This window comes from Pomacea canaliculata, linkage group LG8 (assembly GCF_003073045.1).
Source record: "Pomacea canaliculata isolate SZHN2017 linkage group LG8, ASM307304v1, whole genome shotgun sequence".
NCBI classification, from domain to species: domain Eukaryota; kingdom Metazoa; phylum Mollusca; class Gastropoda; order Architaenioglossa; family Ampullariidae; genus Pomacea; species Pomacea canaliculata.
Window position 1 is genome coordinate 18678752 of NC_037597.1, and position 21109 is coordinate 18699860.

At 42.3% G+C, this 21109-nt stretch overlaps 1 protein-coding gene across 2 annotated transcripts in view; it reads right to left on the bottom strand.

The window, feature by feature from the left end:
• The window catches only part of LOC112570996 (kelch-like protein 9), a 73650-nt gene that overhangs the window by 33755 nt on the left and 18786 nt on the right, over positions 1-21109 (bottom strand). For both annotated transcript variants that reach the window (XM_025249773.1, XM_025249772.1), the window contains 3 exons: positions 16481-17007; positions 15577-15781; positions 12668-12854 (listed from right to left, as the gene is read on the bottom strand). In XM_025249773.1, coding sequence (XP_025105558.1) covers positions 12668-12854; positions 15577-15781; positions 16481-16630 — 542 coding nt within the window. In that variant the 5' untranslated portion in view covers positions 16631-17007. The remainder of the gene's footprint in view (positions 1-12667; positions 12855-15576; positions 15782-16480; positions 17008-21109) is intronic.

Consider the following 21109-nt stretch of genomic DNA (forward strand, 5'->3'; position numbering starts at 1 on the left):
CTTGCTGCTGAAGAATTTGACCTAGGTTGGTGGTGGTGGTGGTGGGGATGTTGGTGATGGTGGTGGGTGGGGAGGACGCTAAGGCAGGGAGGGAGCAGTCCGTTAGGCCAGCCACTCCCTCACCCCCACCCCTAACCCTTTACCCCTGCAAGGGCATGGCGGCACCAGATGGTGGCCCGCTGTCGCCATGTGGACCGCTGACCAGCTGCACCGCGAGGTGGCGTGCCGTGCTGACTCAGTCGATTAGAATGACGTCACCCGCAAGACAAAAGCTGCCACATTTGCAGTGCAAGAATCTGCCATTATGTCTCACTCCCGTGCCCTTTGACCGGTCGACCTCGTCGTGACTTGAGAGGCATGACATAAAAAAAGAAAGAATGAGACAAGAAGGAGTCAAAGAGGGGTGAGGGTGAAGAGGGAGGAGGAAAAATAAAAGCTTCGTTCCCCCACCCACAACCCTCGGGGAAAAAAAAACCCGTACTCCGGCCCGTGGGGCGGGACGAACCACATTTCTTGTCGGTCGGCAAAAGCCTTCATCCTATTTATTGCGCCCTGAACAAGGACACGAATTTTACGGGTCACTCCTGCTTCAAACAATTCGCGCTTTAGTTGTCAGGAGTTGATTTTGTTACCAAACATACACAGATTCCGCAGGGGACATCTGGTTCTCGTCATCTGATCGACAGGTCAGAGCAGCTGGCAGTCGAGGCATCCGCAGAAGTGTTACATGCACGACTGAGGACATGAGATAGAGAACAGTGGACGCTACAGCCGAAAAATAAACAAGTAAATAAATGAAAGAGGACAATAAACAACAGCAATAAATGTAAATGAAGTAGTGAAGTAGTTGCAGTAGCTGTGCAATATTAGTGGGAGTACTAGTTTGGTTATGAAAAATCACCATTGTTGTCATCGGCAGGAATAAAAGGAGGAGTGATGATGATTATGATGAAAATGATGATCAACTGAAAAATTTGAAGTAAAGGAGTCTTGTAGCTTAATAGACACAGTGGCTGTAAACCGAAAGTAGCTCACCCTGTCTACGGCAACAGCATGTGGAAGGCCAAACCTATTCCTTTCGAAATCTGTTGTAGTCTTCCTTACATGACAGTTAATCCTTCTGTGCTCGCTGGACAGAAAGTTTCAGTAGCTAGTTCGAACCCACAACCTTCCATTTCCAATCTGACAGCGCAGTAAAACCGCATATTTCGAACGAGCTCCTAAGTTCTTCGTTCGTGAACCTTTTTTTCATGTTGATGCTTATGTTTCTCGATCGTTGACTGTCGGTCCGTTCGTAGTCTTTTGTGTGCTGAACTCGTATCCACACCGGGAAATGCACTCTACAAATACAATTATTATTATTATAGGGCAGTCAAAAAATTATAAAAATCAATCGAGACGTTTTTTTCAAAGGCGTCATCATAATTGCCATGAAGACGCCATTAACCAAGTAGCTCTCTAGTGTTAAAGTACACTTTCTCTCCCTCTCCAACACCCTTTCCCATCACATGCAAATGCATGCAGATGAGACAGAAAGATATGTAGTGACAGAGAGGATAAAAAGAGTGAACACTGCTATCCGTTTAGATTTTCTTGCTCATGTGTCCCTTTGATGCGTTAACATCCGGGTTACTCATTCGTTGCTTGGATGTTAACGATTCCTTCACAGCGGCACAGTTGAAAAGGAAGAGAGAGAGAGTTTAAAGTTCTGGACTAAAACTTTGTATCGTTAGGCCATCGACGACCCCATCCCTTCTCCTCCCCGAGAGCCGGATCCAGAGCTTCCCGCTGCAGGATGGCCACGTCACTGCTCCCCGAGAACATGTCACATGTCAGGCGCGCGCGTTCCTCGAAACCGTCAGAGACAGAACAGAGACAGACAGAAAATTGTTATAACAATGGCAATATTTTATTTACAAGGGTGATGGTGTTAGCATAATTCGTTTTTTTTTTTCTACGTCTAGACAGTTCTCGGCAAAAAAAAAAAAAAAGATGGAAAAAATACTTTAAATAAGAAAAGCATATTAAACAGCTAAAATTTGAAATAAGAAGCAAAGGCTACTCAGCTAAACATTTGAGTAAGAAAAGGTATGACAGAGAGGAGAAGAAACGGAGAAGTAAATTGTAGGTATTGTCAAGAAAAAGAAGAAAAAATCACAGTTGAAGTGAAAGGTTAAAGATCTCTATAGCCTAGTGGCCTCCACAGAAACAATGAGTGTAGTGGTCCATCTACCCGAGGAATGGGTGAGGAGAGGATGGCTTCTACTTCTTTCTTGAAATGTAAAAGCTTTTAGAGGAATAATGGAAAGAAAAGTTCGATGTTCAAATAATAATAATGTGGGGAAACTCAAGCGGAAATACTTTTATTCGTCTGATTAGCATATACACTGGAACAATCACAAGATTTTACAGAAAAGTGTTTTGGGGTGAGAGGGGCGTCCTTGTTGAAGTCGGTACACACATCGGAAAAAAACAGGTTTTTTTTTAGGCTTTTTGAAAGTGGTTTGCAGAATCTGAATGAAGGAAATCGTGTTCCAGTCTACTGGGTCAAGATGAGAGAAAGATTGTTGTCCCGGAATTTTCGGTTTGGACGGAGAATCACGAAGGTTAGATAATCAGATGAAGAGCGTAGAGACAAGGAAGGAACAAAGACTATTTCTAAGATACAAAGAAGATATCTCTGAGCTACAGAGCAGCGGTGTGATCGATGATGTGATCGATGGCATGAAAACAAATGGTAGACAGTTTATAATCGAATCGTTGGAGGACAGGGAGCCACTGCACTTTTGCAAGCAGAAGGAGGGCAAGGACCTCCCCGCCTGCACCAGTGAAGAGCTTGGCCACACAGTGCATTGTTGTGATCAGTTTTTTTTTTCTTTCACCACGAATGTTTCTGTTTTTTTTTTTTTTAAATTAATGCACAGGTAGAATATCGATAAAATGAATTTTTCAATGCAACAAAGTCCTGGCAGATTCTTTATAGAGCTCCACGTAAGATGTCAATCTGAGTGAGAAGATACATTCAAATGCCCTCTCTTTTTTCTTTCCATGTTTTATGTCTTTTGAAATCCTCTTTCGGGAAAGAAGATTAATATCAAAATGTTAATAATAAAGCATCTTCATTTTTCGTGTTTTTTCCACTGTTCTTCAATGTGTCCCTGTCGGCTCTAAAAACAAACAAACAAACAAAAAATTTCAGCATACGTCATCAACGGACAAGGTCGTAATTTGAGAGGGTCCCCTGTGAGCGAGAGAAAGACAAAGGGAGAGAGAAGGATGAGGTGGAGTTCTAGTAAACAAGTCGCATGATGGCATCACCGCAGGCGTTTTGTTTTGTTTTGTTTTGTTTTTTGTTTTACCTTCCCCTTCCTTTGATCTTTGATGTTCGCATATTCTCTGTGCTCGGACAATCACCCGAGCGACGTCAGGTATCGCGGTTAGTGGTTTATAAAATAAAATGAAAAAGAAAGCTATTTTTTTAAAGGAAAATATGAACTGATCAATCGATCGTGCAAAACACATTTGATATTCGTACAGACTATCAAATAGCTAAATATCGTTGACTCGATTACTCAGAAATAATTGTAATTAACTTCGATTGCTCAAAAGATATGATACCTGTCTGAAGATTAATTTTAATTCCCCCTTCCTCTCTCTCACACATACAGGTACCAGTGAGTACACGCAGTCGGTGTCAAAGCTTATTAATTACCTTCTGCGTGCACTCGTAATCACTGGCAGCCCTAAAGTCGTTCTCATGCCCCACCACGATACCATCAACAGGCAGGCCAAGCGTAACGGTGGAAGCAGTGGGCGGCCAGCAGTGGGGCCGCATTTAGGGCAGGGGGGGTTCTCATTAATTGCCACAGGTGGAAGCACGTGGGAACCCCGGGCACCATCCAGGCTTCATTGACCAAATCTCCATCGATCTGAGCTGGAGTTGATTGCGCAGGCTGTTAATTATCTCCCCTTCCCCTGTCACCGTGCAGCTCAGCAGGTGACAACTGTACTCCCCCTTCCTGCCAGCTACCATTACCAGTCATGCCCCCTGGAACATTACCTCGGACGTGTGTCTGGCGCTATGAGAGCTTTCGGGTGCGGCTAAATCCTCTTGTCGACCATGTTTGTACTAACCAACCTTGAGGCCGCCCAGTTAAGCAGGACCCGAGTCTTCTGCTGCTCTTGGACGCTTAATTAAATAAATTACATCGGCTCCCCTGATCAGTCTCAAAGAAAAAGACATTTGTCTAAGGGTAAGAGGAATAACGACAAGAAAATGTCTTCAGGAATTCAAATAATAACTCTGCTTTGATCCCAGAAACAGAGACAAGCAAAAAAAAATCTTCATGCAAAGCAGCAATTTTACTAAATTTATTTTTTTTTAATTTTTACTTGCCGAATTGTGTTTCACTTTCAAATGCTTTGGGATTTTTGCACGCAATTGTCAAAATATTTTTATGCGCAATCATTTAATCAATTTTCTTTCCAAATAATCTCTGTTGAAAACCATAAAAGAAGAACATTTGACGACAGACCGACTCTCTGCCGTTTAAGAATGCGCGCAACAATTTAGTGCGCACTTAACTACGTGGAACAGCTATTATCCATCACTTCCACCATGTTTGTCGGGGAGGGAAAAGGTCCTCCATGCATTAAGCAGCATCCTAGCCACGTTTGTTCGCCATCATGCAGCTTGTTCTTTCAACGGAAAAGTAATTTTGTCGAGTCCTTAGCAACAGCGCAATTAGCGAAACCGCGTTCTGGTTGTCGCCCCGTTGTACTGTGGGAGTCGGATAACTCCATAATGCTGGAACAGGCTTAGAGTTCGCTCCCTTTTAAAAGGTTTTTCGAACGAGGACACGGGTAATGTTTCAATCCCTAGAATGCTGAGAGTTAATGATTTTATTAGGATTGCGACTTTTACCCGTTCGCTGTTAGCAACGCAAATTTATTTTTTCTTCTGTAAAGACAGGAAACATTAAAACTTCATTTTCGCTTTCTCTCTCGCTCACATACCTTTGAGCTCCAAGTATTTGAAGGGTTTCTCGCAATATGGTCTACTGACTGACTCCTACACCAGAGGTCGCTTAAAAGAATTATTGCCTATACTCTATGCAGCCACGAACTTGTATTACTGGACTGCTAGCAGACGATTTTTTTTTCCAGTTAACTACTAAAACGAGGCATTAGACGACAAAGCTTCCGGTTTCTTCACATTTCAGATTAACTACTAAAACGAGGCATTAGATGACAAAGCTTCCGGTTTATTCACATTCTTTGTTTAGGCTCGCCGAGACTAACAGCGGAGACTTCGTAAGAGACTAAGCGTCGGTCTCGGCAGACTCCACCTGTACACATCCATGATGCAGCGCTGGACACAGACTCTTGCATTGCCACGGACAGCTTGAGCCTACAGGTGTTAAAGGTTCCGTGTAGTGCAAAATTCCTTTGTACTAACTGTGTAAAGATAATGTTTGAGCAACACAGACATCATAATTTTACAAAGATTTGTTTACAGACAATGGGGGAGTTTGGATCAGGTGTATTTGTGGACAACCATTTTTCAAGTTTCTCTTTCGGTGGACGGTGATGTTATAAGTAGGTGACTGGAAGTTAAAGGGTATTTGTCTAGATTTGGGGAAACATAATCTTACACGGAGCTTTATTTAGTCGTCAGAAAAAAAATTAGGCTCCACTTGACCATCAAACACATAGCCGGTCAGCTAAACACATCAAAAGCATGTTCTTGTATCGAACCACACCCTTACTCTTACAAGCCATATAAAACTCATAAAAACTCACACAATTGCTCATAACTTTGACACAATGGAATGCGAAAATACGTTAGCATAATGCGCACACATACACGTACGCGTACGCACACAATCACATAAACACACACAGAGAGTGAGAGGACACACACAGAGAAGAGTGCGAGAGACAGAGAGAGAGAAGCAATCAAATTCTTAAACACACAGTCGGCGTTGTGTAGTGCTCATTAAACATCGGTCCATCGGCATCCGATTTCCGAGCAGGCCAGGATGCCAAGTGGTTGCCAGAGTGCCCTAGTGACTTCTTCTGCAACAAGATCGCTCCGTGTTCTGTTGTTGTCGCACGAGCCGTAGGCTGTCGCTTCTAAACAAACAACAACGGCGACAGCCACCTTATCGATCAGTTCCCTTGCTCCATCATCCGGGTCCCTGCAATTGTTTTCAGCTGCGCGATTACCCAAGTCGCTTAATTGCTGGCGGACCAAAAGGATCGGGTGGGAGGAGGAGCGGCTGCGGAGGGGGAGGGGAGGGAGTTAAGGACGGAGGAACTACGGGAGGAGTACTGGCAAAGGGGGCGGGTAGGGGGCAAGCAGGGGAGTGGGGTACAACACTTCCGGCTTTGAAACAAAAGACGGTTACTACCTCGTCGCGTCACTCATGGTCTGGAAAAGTCGGACTTCCGCTCGGCAAGGTATGACTCATAAAGAGAGGGCCCGCTGGCGCCAACACCGGTCCTGCATGTATGTATTGGTAGATTTCCTAGGAAAGACAATGGAGCATCCAAATGCAGTTTTTAAACATTTGAAAAAAAGTTAATCGTGATGCATCGTCGATCGATGACATGGAAAGATGATGAAGAGTTGGCATGCGCCATGAACACGTTTTTCCCGGGGCTTTCTTTGTCTTACGAGTTACATACCTAGGCCTGCCCTCCTTCGCAGACGTCCCCCCCCCACGTGCCGGCATTTCAAAGGGAGAACAAAAGAGAGTTGTTTAGTTGTGAAAAACCACTTTGAATTAAGAGTCTTTTGTCGTCTGCTGTTTCGGAAGATTGCTTCCATCATAAAAGTGCGCGTGAACAGTTTCTAGACTGTGCGGGCTTTTCCCCGCGCACACCGCCCCCTTTTTTCTATTTTTGGAATGACTGATGGCTGATATGGTTGACTGAGCACATGAGTGCGCTTCTGTGTACTCGTGTATGTGCATATGCGTGGTGTGCGCGTGACTACGCGTGTGTGTGCGCGCATGCGTGTCTGTGCAAACTACAAGTGATGTATTACACTTGATTTGCCTTTTCAGTGAGTTGCAGCTGTTTTACTCACTTCCTGTCCTGTACAGATATTTGTTGCCTCTCCTTCGTCATGAGACTGAGTGTTTTAGCAAACCCATCTTCCGTTTGCGGAAAAGTATGCATGCATTGACCTTAAAGGTCACTGGGTTAAACCTCTTCCGGTTTTCAGTTCGCCTGACGCGATGGGTACAGTCCCGCTGGCGCTAACTAGTCAAACAGGAATGTTTTGCGAACCTCATTGACCCATACTTGGTTTTGAATGCCCAGCCTTGTCTTTCAGACTTTCCCAAAATATGAGCCGAACAAGAGGGTTTGGCTTGTAGAAATTCCAACCGTGCGAATGAGGTTCGTCTCGATTTCAGCGAAGCGTGAAGCTTTGAAGTCAGCGCCACTTTGTTTTTCACATTTACTGTTCCTAGTACTACCACATGACAATGTAGATTTTCTTGATCCTTCTATTAAAACATTAGTGAAGCTAAGGAACATGGCGAGCATACAAAACGACATCAGTGTATCATACGACTTAATTGAATTACGATCCTCGAGGAGGTGTTATTTATATAATTAAAAATGGCGGCCCTCTGCCTCTTGTTGAATCCTTTTCATTGGCGACGAGAATCCAGAACTCATGCTCTACATGTTACACCGTTAACTTCTGTGATTATATCTTTGTAATTACAGTCCTCTCTAGCTTAAATGTTACTTGTTCCTGGGGAAAGTGGGGTTCTTTGTGAGATTCCCCATTTTTGGTGTCATTAACTGATTAACATGACTGGAAAAGGACTCGTTCTTTGGTTCAACCCTTCGGTAGAAGACTGTTATATCTCAATACGTACTTTGAAGCAAATGAACTGCGGGGAAAAAAGAGATTTTGTCTGTCGCCAGTGCCAAGTATTTGTTGTTGCGATCATTTGCTCACCTGACAAACCCCAGCAAAAGCACAGCAAGACTTTAATGACATTTTGATAGCATGTATCACACAAGCCTTTGATGGCTGCAGAAAGATTCACATTTCACAATCGAGCATGAACACGAAAATGTGATGATTTTGCAGCCGAGCTCAGAAAATTGTCATCCACTTGTGAGTTGCATTTCATCCGGAAGCTCTTAGAAATCTTTTTTCTTTTGTGAACTTTTACACAGAATACAGAAGAAACTGCCAGAAAACGGACTCGAACTCACTAGAGCGATTACTGTTGCCCAGGCAATGTCAGCCGCAGCCAGCCAGTCTCCTGCTCTTACAATGCCAGTCACGAGAGACAAGTTCCACCGACCGTACACTCCATTTCGAAGAGCAGCTCAGAACAGACTGCAATGGCCAACACTTGTGGGCGACAGTGTGTCCAGTGCCCCAAGTGTCCTTGTCGGTGAGGTGGTCGGCATGCTGTAGATGGCAAGCGCAATGAGAGTAAAAATAATTTGGCCACTTGGCAGCTTGTTGTTATTCTTAATCGCAAGAACAGAAGTTGGTGAGCGAAAAGAAAGCCACAGCTGGCAATGTTTTCCAGAACTTTGGTTGAATCCTTTATACTATTGTACTGTTGTCTATTTGTACTCTAACATGAGCGATGGGTGCTCTCCTATGTGAATAGTTACGCTATAAAAATCGTTACTATTAATATTATTAATCGTACTCTGTTATTAATATTATTACTTCTGCTATTTGTAAGTACGCTGAAGGTCGCACTTTCTGCATTTATGGACATTAAAAACAAATGCCTCTCCCACTCCTCTCAAAACCAAATATTTAGAATTGACAAACTGCAGAGGAGGTTGATGATGTCAACTTTGCCTGATAATGACCGAACCGGAACTGTCTGCTGAAGGAAGCTGATTATGATGTGACAATCAAAATCCATATCATGTTTAGTTGGTGCATCAACCAACGTTTTATTTACATCGGCTTTTCTGCTTTTTTGTGGCCTGTAGCATCACTCAGCGCAGTCCCGACCCTCCCACTCCCCTGTCCCCTATAAACATTCACACACTAAACAAAAGCACACACAGATTATTTCTCTCTCTCTCCCCACACACGCACACACTCAGAAACGCCTAGAGGGGGAACAGTCTGCTGTCACAAAAATGACTTCTGAGTAACTTTGGATATCGAATTTTTACCGGTAATGTCGACTTCGCAAATTTTGAAATTTTTAACTAAATCGTCTTCGGAAAAAAAGGGAAATTAAGAAGTTAACGAGAGATTTATTTTTTAATTTATTTTACTGGTCTACACGGGATGAAGCGCTCGTTGCAGAGCTGTCGCTGCCTGCGTGTCCCCCTCGTGCGGTCAGTCGCCCATGGTCTGATCACGTGGGCCCGTCTCAGCCAATCAACAGACGAGCGCTGTGCAGATGCATGGATGGATACCCGGCGACAGGCGCAGCGGAAACGATTGGCCTGATGGTCTTTCAGGCGACTGCTGGGTCGTGACGAGCAGGTGCTGCCATCATCGTGACACCTTTAGGTCCACGGCCAATCAACATTTACCGCCGGCAGCGAGCTGATCCCGTTAACACAATATGGCTGCCACCGAAGATAAGATATTCTGCTTTAAAATCGTCTGTTATGGACCTGAATTATAGTTTCTACCCACCTTTTTTTTTTCTCGCCATTTTTTTGTCGAGTAAAAACTATTCATGTCAATCAAAGAACTCTGCTTGAGTGAGTGTGAAAGATTCGATTTAAAAAAAAACAAAACGAGAATGATCCCGCGAAATAAATTAAACATGTATAAGTCTACAGGTTGCTGGCCAGCGCAGTGGAAAGTGAAGCTAATCCAGACTTTGTTGATGTGGTTGCAGCACACACACACAAGAACAATCAAACAAGGCATTTATGCCAGCAGACAGCGTACACACGCACAGGCAAGCAAGCAAGCAAATAAACTGTATGTTATTTTAAAAGCACTAAAGGAGTAATCTTTTTTTATCCTTCTAAATTTGTATTATGTTTAAATCAGGTTTCAGAAACATTATCAAAATCTATGTATTATGTAAGGGATCCAGTTCGTGTCGAGACTCATTAGGTGTAATCGCTCCTTTCGAATAAATTAATACTTCGTCTGTTGTTCTTTCTGAGATAACACAGTCTTCCAAAGCGATCATTAATTATTTAATGCATTTTAAAGTGGAACTCAATTTGTTTGTGGCTTACGAATACCGACTATTTGTTTCTTTGTTTTTCTTTCTTTTTGTCTTTTTTTGTAGTTTTTTTTCTACATATATGTGTGCGTGCATGCGTGCATGCGTTCGTGTGCGTGAGAGGTTTCTGACGAATGCCGATAGGCGTGTTACAAGGGATATGACATTTTCAAGTGGACACAATCTGACGAGCACCTAAAAGTAAATTTTCAACTCAAAAAGAGATAGTTATACCTCGATTATTTAACGAGTAATTATTATCGAATGAAGCTCCTACTAGTGACAACGCAAAAAAAAAAAAAAAAAAAAAAAAGAGGAGTAAATGTATGTGTGTGTGTGTGTGTGTGTGTGTAAAAACAAAGAAAAAAATATTCGATTTATAACAGAAATATTTGCAAAAGTCATGTCCTAATATTATTAACATCGTTGTCATCATTATCTGTATTATCATTTTATCTTTTTCTTTTTCGCGCAACATTATCTTATATTTCATTTATTCAAACAATAAAAAATTAATTTGTATGGACTGGATTGAATGCGCGCCTGGACAGTTAAGATTCCCCGTCCTCACCTCATAAAACTTTCCCTCGAAAATCAAAAAGACTTCCGTCTCGTGACAAGAAATACATTTAAGACTGTGTTCGATCCCAGTCGTGACACCGCTAGTCCCTGGGGGCGAGACACAAGCACGCGCAAACACGCGCCATCACGCACTGCCAGTCTCTTCTTTCTGTATGTGTGTGTGTGTGGGTGTGGGTGTGGGTGTGGGTGTGGGTGTGTGTGTCAGTGTGTACATGATTGTAAGGAAGAGTGTAGATGTGCATGCACCCGCATGTAAGTGTGCGAGTGTGTTGTGTCCTCTTGCGAGCGCGCACTCGCTGCTTGTGTGTTTGTGTGTGTGCGCGCGTGCGTCAACAATGTTCGTGCCCATATCTCACACCTCAAATTTCTTAACTCGGTTAGCCTGGCTACTAACGCTTTCATCGTTTGGCCGTGGCCATTTCTTTTCACTTTCCCACTAACCGATCTCTGACCATTACGCCAACTGCTTAATAAAAGGGCATAAAGCAAGCCTGGAAATAATTATTTTCTGCTTTTGTCTTTGATTTTGTCAGAAGGAGTTATAAAAAATATTAAAGGCTGTTGTTGATTGGTTTCTATGATGAAAACGTGGCAGGCCGGGTGGGTGGGTAGTGAGGGGGAATGACGGGGTGATCGGCTGTCGAGCGGATTCACAGCTCTTGCTGCCGTTTGAAGATGGAAATGACTCCTGACATGCACCTACCCCCACCCCACTCCTCACCTCACCATCATTCCCACCTCCCCGTCCGAAATTCTCAATGCGATCTCAAGTTTTATGGGCGTTAGAGAAGGAAGAAAATTATAAAGAAGACAAGGACAAGAGAGAGATGATGACGCACCATTATAAAACATGCATAATGTTTTAGCTCTTCACATTGTTCTCTCTCTCACACACACACTCATTTTAATCTGTATTTCTGAAGTTGCTCTTTGAAATATTTTTCGGAAATTTCCATGTGTCTGTGAATGCTGTAAGTGCACTAAAAATAAATTCCAAACGGTCAAAATTAAGTGACATATTACGAGTACAATTTTACAGACCGATATCGTGTTCCGGAAGTGAAACATATCCGAAATCCGAAGATTCAAGAAAGTTTGTCACAGACGTAGCGAAAGGAAAAGGTGAAAGACAAATATATATATAGTCTACAGGCCATAGGTGTCTGGCACGGTGGCTCTGTAGCTTGGGATTGGTGGATCCTCGGATGTGGAGCAAAAGTTCGCTTGTTTGAGGTTTGTGGCGGAAACCCACTGTTCATTAACCTACCCACGCAACAGGTCTCCAGCAGATATCAGTTCCTGATTAATTAACGGCGATGAAGATGAGTCGAATGGTGAAGAAGAAGAAGAAGGTTCAGCTCAGTTTTGCACGTGTCGTACTCAAGACACGGCGAACTACTGACTCAAACCCCCTTACAGAAGTTATTCTACTGGACTTTACAGTTTTCTTTATTAATATGTAAGCAATGCGTATATTTTTAAAAAAAATTAATCAAGTTACTGATTATTGTTTTTTAATTGATAATAGATAAAATTTACCAGTATCATGTTAATGACCTTAATTCATTTTTTGTGCTGTCGTTTGAGATCATAACCTTGCTGTTGTTGTAATAAAGAGGATGTAAAAGGAATACCTGCAAGCGGAAAACAACACTAACCAAAAGACGCAGATCACAGCACTAAGATATACACTACAGCACTAACAATAAGATGTACAACACAGCACTAACAATAAGATGTACAACACAGCACTAACAATAAGATGTACAACACAGCACTAACAATAAGATGTACAACACAGCACTAACAATAAGATGTACAACACAGCACTAACAATAAGATGTACAACACAGCACTAACAAGATATACAACACAGCACTAACCAGAAGACGTTTGAACATTGGTGTTTCAAATTGCTTATGCCTCCAGAGACATAGATGCGGCCACCCAGTGAGCAGGAAGCATGGTCTGCGCGTGCGCGGGGCAGAGAGGCCACTTCCGTCCACTGGTCTGCTGAAGGGTCATAGCGCTCGACGGAGTCCGTCACCCTGGAGCTGAAGGTCTCGCCACCTGCAGACATCAAAGCCACGTGTGCCGAGTTCACCTGACTTGAATTAAATAAACAAAATTTTAATCTTTCACCATTCTCATAAATAACATTTTGTAGACAGTTCAATTAAATACTCTGCCTGTCTGTGATTTCTGAATTTAATTAGTTTCATGTTTATGTTCCCCCTCAAGTAAAAAGGTCGCTGTTATTTGTGTAGCAATGCTGTCTCGGGACAGACAGCAAAGAGGACAGAAAAGGCTCTTCTTAACAAGCAACATATTGCAAAGTCTATCTGCTTTATGTTATTTTTCATGTTCTCAAATTTAAAAAAAAAATGTGCGGCACTCTGTATGGGACCTCTCAAGAAAGGGACTTTAGTTTTCTGACTAATATTCTCACAGAGACAGGCCTGCCAATGGTCATGATGGACTTTACCCTTACTTGTTGTTAATACATCTGCAAAAGATATTTGTGTCACGTGCATAAACAAGGAAGACTAGTCAAAAGAAAGAGAAGAAAACACGATCTTTCTTTCGACCAGTCCATGAAATATAGCCGAGAATAAAAACATCATCGCCAGAGAGATGACAACTGTTGGCCTCTCATTTCAGACAAGAAATTTGCCTCATTCACGATTTATTGGTACTGATAATCTATGTCTTTTATAAGTCAGTTAATACCTTTGTCAAGAACTGGGTAAAGAAAATTTAACATGTAATGATTGAACTGTTCAGGATTTGCCTTCGGTTATATTTACAAAATCTCATTCGTTAAAATACAGTTAAAATGTGTTTTACAGTTATTTACAGTACAAGTGGCTTTTACAGGATAATAGATGGGTTTCTTCGATATTGTCTTTGTTCGTCTTGGTTTTGATTTATTTTATGTTACTCGTTTTAGTTTCTTGGTTTTATTTTTGTTGTTGTGAGATTTGTGTATTGTTTGTTTGGTATTTGTTTCTTGATTGTTTTCGTACTTTTGTTTCTTTGTTTAGTTTATTTTTATGTTGTTTATTGGATTTGGTTTTGTTTGATTTTTGTGTTGTTTATTTGGTTTTTGTTTATTTGTTAGTTTGCTTGGTTTGTTTGGCCTTTGTTTCTTGATTTTTGTTCCGTACTTTTGTTTCTTTGTTTACTGTATTTTTATGTTGTTTATTGGGTTTTGTTTTGTTTTATTTTTGTGTTGTTTATTTGGTTTTTGTTTTATTTGTTTGTTTGCTTGTTTTAGAAGGGGGCGTCAGTCCACCATCTTCACCTCGCCATTTTGCATCAGAATGGACCCGTTAGTAACACACATCAAAGATTCTGTGAATTAATGATTTGTGCACGCGAAGGATGGCCGTCTCGAGAATACAAACCGGTCTGATGCACACCAATAAGAGCAGCTCAAAACCATGATAAAATCCAGAACTCTGAATTCTGATATCAGCTTGTTTATAACAGCTTAACGACTGACAATATTAATGGACACAGCGGCCTTCAAAGGGCGGAGCAGACGAGTGGCAGGTTGTTAGAGAGAGAACAATGTATGTATGTTATGATGGCTTTATTTCCAGCGATTTGCGGCCCCTGAAATAATGGGAACTATTGTCACTTGCAAATAGTTAATTTTGCCAGCGATTTATGAGCTTTCTGCTCCCGTGTCTACACAGCGAACCACTGTCTCCTCCACTGCTCCTGGCGCTTATCACCGGAAGATGACACCAGCAACAAAGACGATGAGTCACAAATGTTAAACAATGCAGCCTGACTTTTCAATGCTCTTTCAAGACATCCATAAAGCATGTGCTTCAGACACAAGACACAATTTTTTTCAAAAACCAAACACGAAACATTATAAATATTTGTACTCAGAGCAAGCCAAGAGGTCATGTTAGGGTCTGGGTGCACAGACTCGTTAGCTGAAAGGTTAGTGAGAAAAAAAGAAACAAAGATTTGAGCAAGTGGTGTTATACAATAATAATTAAGGCTGTATCACGGGAGACCAGGCGGGTCCTGTAAATAGATGTCACCTGCAGAAAAAGGAGATTGCCAGGACGAGATAAGAATCCAGGAAAGCCGATTACTGCTTACAAGAGCTGAGGACAGCCCAGGACAGACAGACGGCCAGACAGAGATGTAGAAGGATGAGAGTGAAACAGACGCAAGGAGAGGTACAAAAGAGATGAAAGAGAGAGAAAAGATAGTGAGACAAGCGGAAAGAAGAGAGGTAGGCAGAGAAAGAAAGGGATAGAGAGAGAGACGGAGGAGAAGGAATATCTTTGCAATTCATTTAAAACTGGACGACAAATTCTCAAAGGCTCCATTCAAGTGCGACAACAAAACAGCGCGGGTTTGCACACGTTCCTTCTGGAAGACTGGCCAGAACGTGCAGAGTTTGAATCCCAGTGCAGAGGCCACTGCCTGTGGTAATGGGTCTTCCTCTGTGCCATCTTCTTCCGCACAGCACACAAGCGGCTGGCGTGAAGGGGACCACTCTCGCCTGATTACCTCCAGAATCCCACACGTGTGATTCAACATATGCACCAAGTCGTGAAGATAGCTAGGTCCTTATTGCTGATTTTTTCATGCCCAGGAAAAAATGTGTCTGATGAGTCATGGGTCACTTGCACGTCACTGCTCCCCAGTCCGACATTATATGTGGACGCTAATTATTTCAGTCCTTGTCCTCCTTCCTCCCACACACAAACTCACACATGCATGTTCATCATAAATAACTAATATTAAAACAATTTCAACTTACCAACAACGTAGACGTAGCCATCAAGGGCCACCGCTGTAAAGCGACACCTGGCCAGTGTCATGGGCGCTACCTGGCTCCAGTGGTTCACCCGCGGGTCATATTTGCGCACGTTGGCCAGGTAGGTACCCGTGTTCCAGTCTCTGCCGCCAATGATGTACAGACAGTGGTTGAGAACCACGGGGCGGTAGGCGCTCACATCTTTCAGCTGCAGACAATCAATTACAAAACATTATTTCTGCCATTTTTTTCCGTGTCGTGCAAACTGTTCGAGAGAGATAAACATACACCTGAAGTGGGCAGCAAACGATGAGGACAACAGAAGCGATTACTATTGCGATAATGCTCTGCATGTCATTGCTCGTCAGTCATCAACCCAACCCACCCACCCCCCCAAAAAAAAAATTCCTATAAAACAAAATACCAACAATACAACGACAAAAATACAGCAATACAATAAGAAAACAGCAAGAAAAGAACAACAAAAATTAGCTCGCAGTTGTTTGCACAGCTTTGATCAAGCGCACTGATGACCCGAAGATAGAAACTAATTTTGAGTATTTAGAAGGCATGCAACCTACTTCTCAGTCGCTCCCCTGTTACTATTATCCCATATACCTAGTGCACACTGTTTTGAAAGTATGGAATGAGAACAACACGGGGCTTCAGTCGCCTATCACAACGACAGTCACAATCCTGTGTCGTGGGTTCGTATCTCGGCTTCGACGTCCGAGCTTTTACTCAGAAATGATATTTCATTGATATTTTAGAATGTATCCGCATGCCTACAGAAAAAAAAACCCCAAATCCTTCGTATCCAATAAAAACATGTGAAGGCATCCCACGTAAAGAAATCCCTTTAATTTATGAAAGGGGGCGAGAAAAAAAAAAAGACCAAGCGACCCACCTGCTTGAATTTGATAGAGTTCATTTTTGGCAAAAGATGTGACGGAGATCTGGGGTCAACCATGAAGTAATTGACCTTTGGACTGCCCGTGGCGAGGTCAAAGAGCAGAAGAAAGTCGAATGTCTCTGTGTGATCATGATTTTCGTGCATGGTCACACAGTTGTAGCACGGACGTTGGCTGAGACTCCTGGATCGTTGTAGTGAACGTTTTTACCGAGAATTTCAAAATAATTGAATAGCTGCTGCCTTCTTTTTTTCTGTCTATCTCTACTTTCCTTCAGTTGTTTCTTCTGTGCAATTTCGCTAAAGATTCAGGTGCATTAGAAGTATGTTCTCTAATTAACTATCACTCAAAGATAAATATAAAGTCATGTCGACAGACGGCACAGAGTAAGCAATAATTTGTTTCACAAGAAGAAAAGATTGAGCAGGTACGATAATCTTCAGTGATGTACAGGTAAGAAATGAGGATCATCTTGTTGATGTCTTCAACAAGCTCTTAGCGCTTCGTCGAGATTCATCTTCTTCTGAAACAAATAAAAATAGATAAATAAATAAGAACACATTCCGCCTTCCTTTTACTGGAAAGTTTGAAAGTTTTTATTTTATTGTAAAGATACTACTGAGTGAACAGGATCAAAGCCTTGCGAATGATTTAGCGATATTTCATTTATCCTGTTTTATATGAACACAGATGTGAATATATCTCCATTTTCCAATGTTCTTACACTGTATATATATGTTATTTATTTATCCATGCTGTGTTCATTGTTCCTGCCTGTGACAGAGGGCCGGTAAAAGGAGCATTAACAAATGATGGTTTTGAGTTCTGGAGAATTGTCGGTATCGCAATCTTCATCTTTTCATCTTCTTCTTGACATTATTTATTTCCTGCCGCTATTTTGTCTCGATGAGTTGCATAATCTCTCAGAATTACGAGAGAATGCCTCTCGCTGTCTTGTCAAGTTCCTAAATGTCATTCTCATCAACCTCGATGAGTAAGCTCGGCATCGTTAAAATTCACCTTGGAGTTCTTAGCCAGAGATCGTACTTGACCAATGTGCACAGCAACCAGCGTCCTGCTGATCACCCCTTGACAACAATAGCCAGGCCTGACGAGGGCGGCTTGGAGGGAGAGAGAGCAGCACGCGAGAAAGATGTCAGCCCGAGTTACTCGCCCACTGAAGAGGCTGCGATAGGGGAGAAGGGGAAAAAACCGTAAGACGCACAATTAGCGCATTGTCTCCAGACAGCTGCAGGAGAAAAATTTACCAGAGCTTCTTCTGTGAGTCACGCCCAAGCTCCCAGGCCGAGAGATCAGCCTCGTGTATGACGGAACACCCTCGAGTAATCCGGCCAAGGAAATGAACTCCAGCGCAAGGAACCGATAACTCTTCTTTCCATGGACAACCTGTCGTGTGGGGACGTGTTCTTCACGATGAATGACCCTTGCTCTACAACAGCGACACAATGTGGGCAGGAGGTGACCTGGCCTTGCGGCCGCACATGATGGAACCGCGGAATGAGTGGTCTGCACCTGTGAAAACACCTTTTGTCATGCTCGCTGGTCAAACACCACGAGGGTTTGGGTTTTGTCGTTGGAATTGTTTTTCAGCTATCGGTCTGGTGACAAATGCCTTCCTTTTCTGCCCAGGTTCTGTGTGTGTGTGTGAGAATGTGTGTGTGGGGTGGGTGGGGATGTATATCATCATTATTATCATCATGTGAATGAGTTAGCCAATCTTAATACTTGCAAATTTATTTAACATGCTTAAAAACACTCAAACACTCTGTCTTAAAAGACTAATTTTAAGTTCATTAATCTATTAATTTCTCATCTCTAAGTCCTCTCTCGCTCAAAAGAAGCCGACATCCTCACCCTGGAGCAGTGATGACGTCACCTTGGCCGTTACTTAGATTGGCTTTCAGGTCCTGCAACGGAGCTTTGTCAACACCAGTGTACGATGTTCCAATGTGACATTTTACATGGACACTTATTTGCACTTTGATGTCTATGAATGGAATGGACTTTTCTGTAGTGATATGGGTAGTGGATTGCTTTTTTAAAATGAACCAGTCAGGGTTGGTCAGCTGGACAGATTGCACCATTGTTATTATGCCAGCTAGACTCACCTACCTTCCCCCTCGTCCCCTCTCTACCCTTCATGCCCGTTTATTTACCGAGATATGGAAAAAGGCAATTAGCCCTTCCCAGCATGCCTGAGTGTACATTCAGAAGCAGACAGGGGGCTTATTCTCGAAGGCTACTGGGGGAGATGCCTGAAAAAAAAAAACAGATCCAAAATCATGGGCAGGAAATCTCTCTCAAGCACGCTTTGTTTCCACTCCTCGCGCAAGAATACGTTCTCTGTTTTGTTATGATTTATTTTTATGGTAAATACCTGACTTTGGAAGAGATACTCTGCATAGTTTTACCTGAGATTTTTACCAGCTTGGACGTTTTAACTAAGTGTAATAGGCTAGTGTCGTAATTAACCTGTTTTGTAAATTCTTTTTTTTTCTTTATTTTATCCTTCCTTCCTTCTTTCCTCCTTTCCTTTTATTCTTTGTTTTTTTTCCTTCCTTTTTTCTGTCTTCATTCCGTCATGTCTTTCTTCGTTTCTTTCTTTCGTCTTCCTTCTTTTTCATTCCTCCTTACGTTTTTTATACTTATTTTCTTGTTCTTTATTTCTTTCCTTTTCATCGCTTTTCGTCTGCTACTTCCCCTGCTACTTAGTACCCCTTCACATCTTGTTATTTTTGGCTGTCTACCTCTTTTGTTTCCCTTGATATCTCTTCATCTTTAAGAGTGTTATCAACCACATTTTAACATTTAATGAATTATTCTAAAGATTTAAAAAATTATTTTGTCTTCTGTCTTTCATTTTCATACACCCAACTGTAGTCCAAAACTTCCACGTTCACCCATTTCCTTCCTGTTTTGATAGCACACGTATTACCTACATTCACTCATTTCCTATTACCATCCTCCACTCATTACTCACATTTAATCATTCCCTTGCTGTTTTCACACGCGGATCTCGTCCCAATGCATGCAAGTTAATATTGTTGTTCCTCATCCGCTAGGGCTGACAATAAAACAAAAAAAAAACTGCACACTTTCTGTGGGATGCTTACAATCAACAGCTCAGTTGTCTGTGGTGTGGGGTCAGTTTGTTGTTTGTTTTGTTGTTTTGTGTTGGGTGTTTTGTGTGTGTGTGTGTGTGAAGACCACTTCACGCGTGCGGCCAGCAAGCCGACCTATTGGCCACGTAGAGGAATGGGCGGCGAGTGCGCCTCCATCTTGGCCGTTTAATTGCTGCCAGAAGCGAAAGTTGACACGGCCGTGGCTCTGGAGAAATGCGGCAGAAATCGAAGCAAGCCTCCCATGGCTCGTTTCAACTTCATCTCCTCGCCAGCCGCGTGTTGCGACGCCGAGTAAAACAACGCAGCGCGCTGTCGGGGGCTCCCCCTCCTCTTTTTTTTTTTTTTTAATTTTATTTTGGTCCTTTTTCCACTTTTCGAGAGCACCCCAGGGGAGGCAAGCAAAAAGCAATGACGTCACTATTAGCTGCGTGCAAAGTGATGATCTGAAACTCAAGAAACGATTACTCACTTCCCAGTGGACGAGCTCAGCTTGCGAAGAATCCCAAGCATCCGCAGGAAGCATTAGTTAATTTCACCCCTTCCCTCTCGCCTTCCCATTCAAACAGAAAAAAAGGTAAAAACGAAGGAAAAAAAAGTTTTAAAAAAAGAATAAAAGGGAAGGTAATGGAAGTGGGTGGCGGTGGGGGAGAAGTTGATACCAGGTCAACACAAATGTAGAAAACAGTGTGGCAGGATTGCATGACAGAATTTAATGAGAAAAAAAGCACTGATTAGTCACCGGGTTATTTCATACAGATAATTTATACTTAAACCTATAGACCCATCTAAGACAAGAGAAAACAAATTTTTGATTTACTAGGAATTTAATTATAAAGAAATGAAATGTCTGGGTCTTTAAAATTATTATAATTATTAACGATATATATAATAAGGTTGGTCTGAAAGTTTGTTTAGTCGTCGAAGACGGCTTTCTAACTTTCTTCTGAACTTTAATGTATCTTTGAACTCATAAGTCCATGTCTACCACCAGGGACCTTAACTATGAAACAAAGGCTAATCGTTGGCCTGGGGCAACATGGGGAACGCAAGGAAATGTCTTGTTTTCAAAGTTTTCAAGCGAGGTACAGAGCTTGCTGATGTTTTACTCCTGGAGCAGTGGTTGTAAAGTGATAGCAAAGATGCCCTGGTGAAAAAAGTGAACACGGAGTCAGGGAATTGCATTTTAACTACGAAAACAACAGGCTTTTCCTTCAGTTCCTGATTTTGTCTTTCAGAGGGGACTTGCTCTTGCTTCAATAAATCTCCAGGCGAGAAGTGTGTTCAGGCTGATTTCAAATAGTGCTTTTCCTGCTGGGTTTACAGAAGTTGGTGAAGAGTACAAACACACTGGTGTTCAAACGACTATAACAGAAATTAAAACTGTAGACTATTCAATCGTCACGCTACTTGCCAGCGGTCGAACCGTCTGATCTCTCCTCATCCCCTTCTCCTCCATAGTTAGTTACTAATGTGAACAAAAGT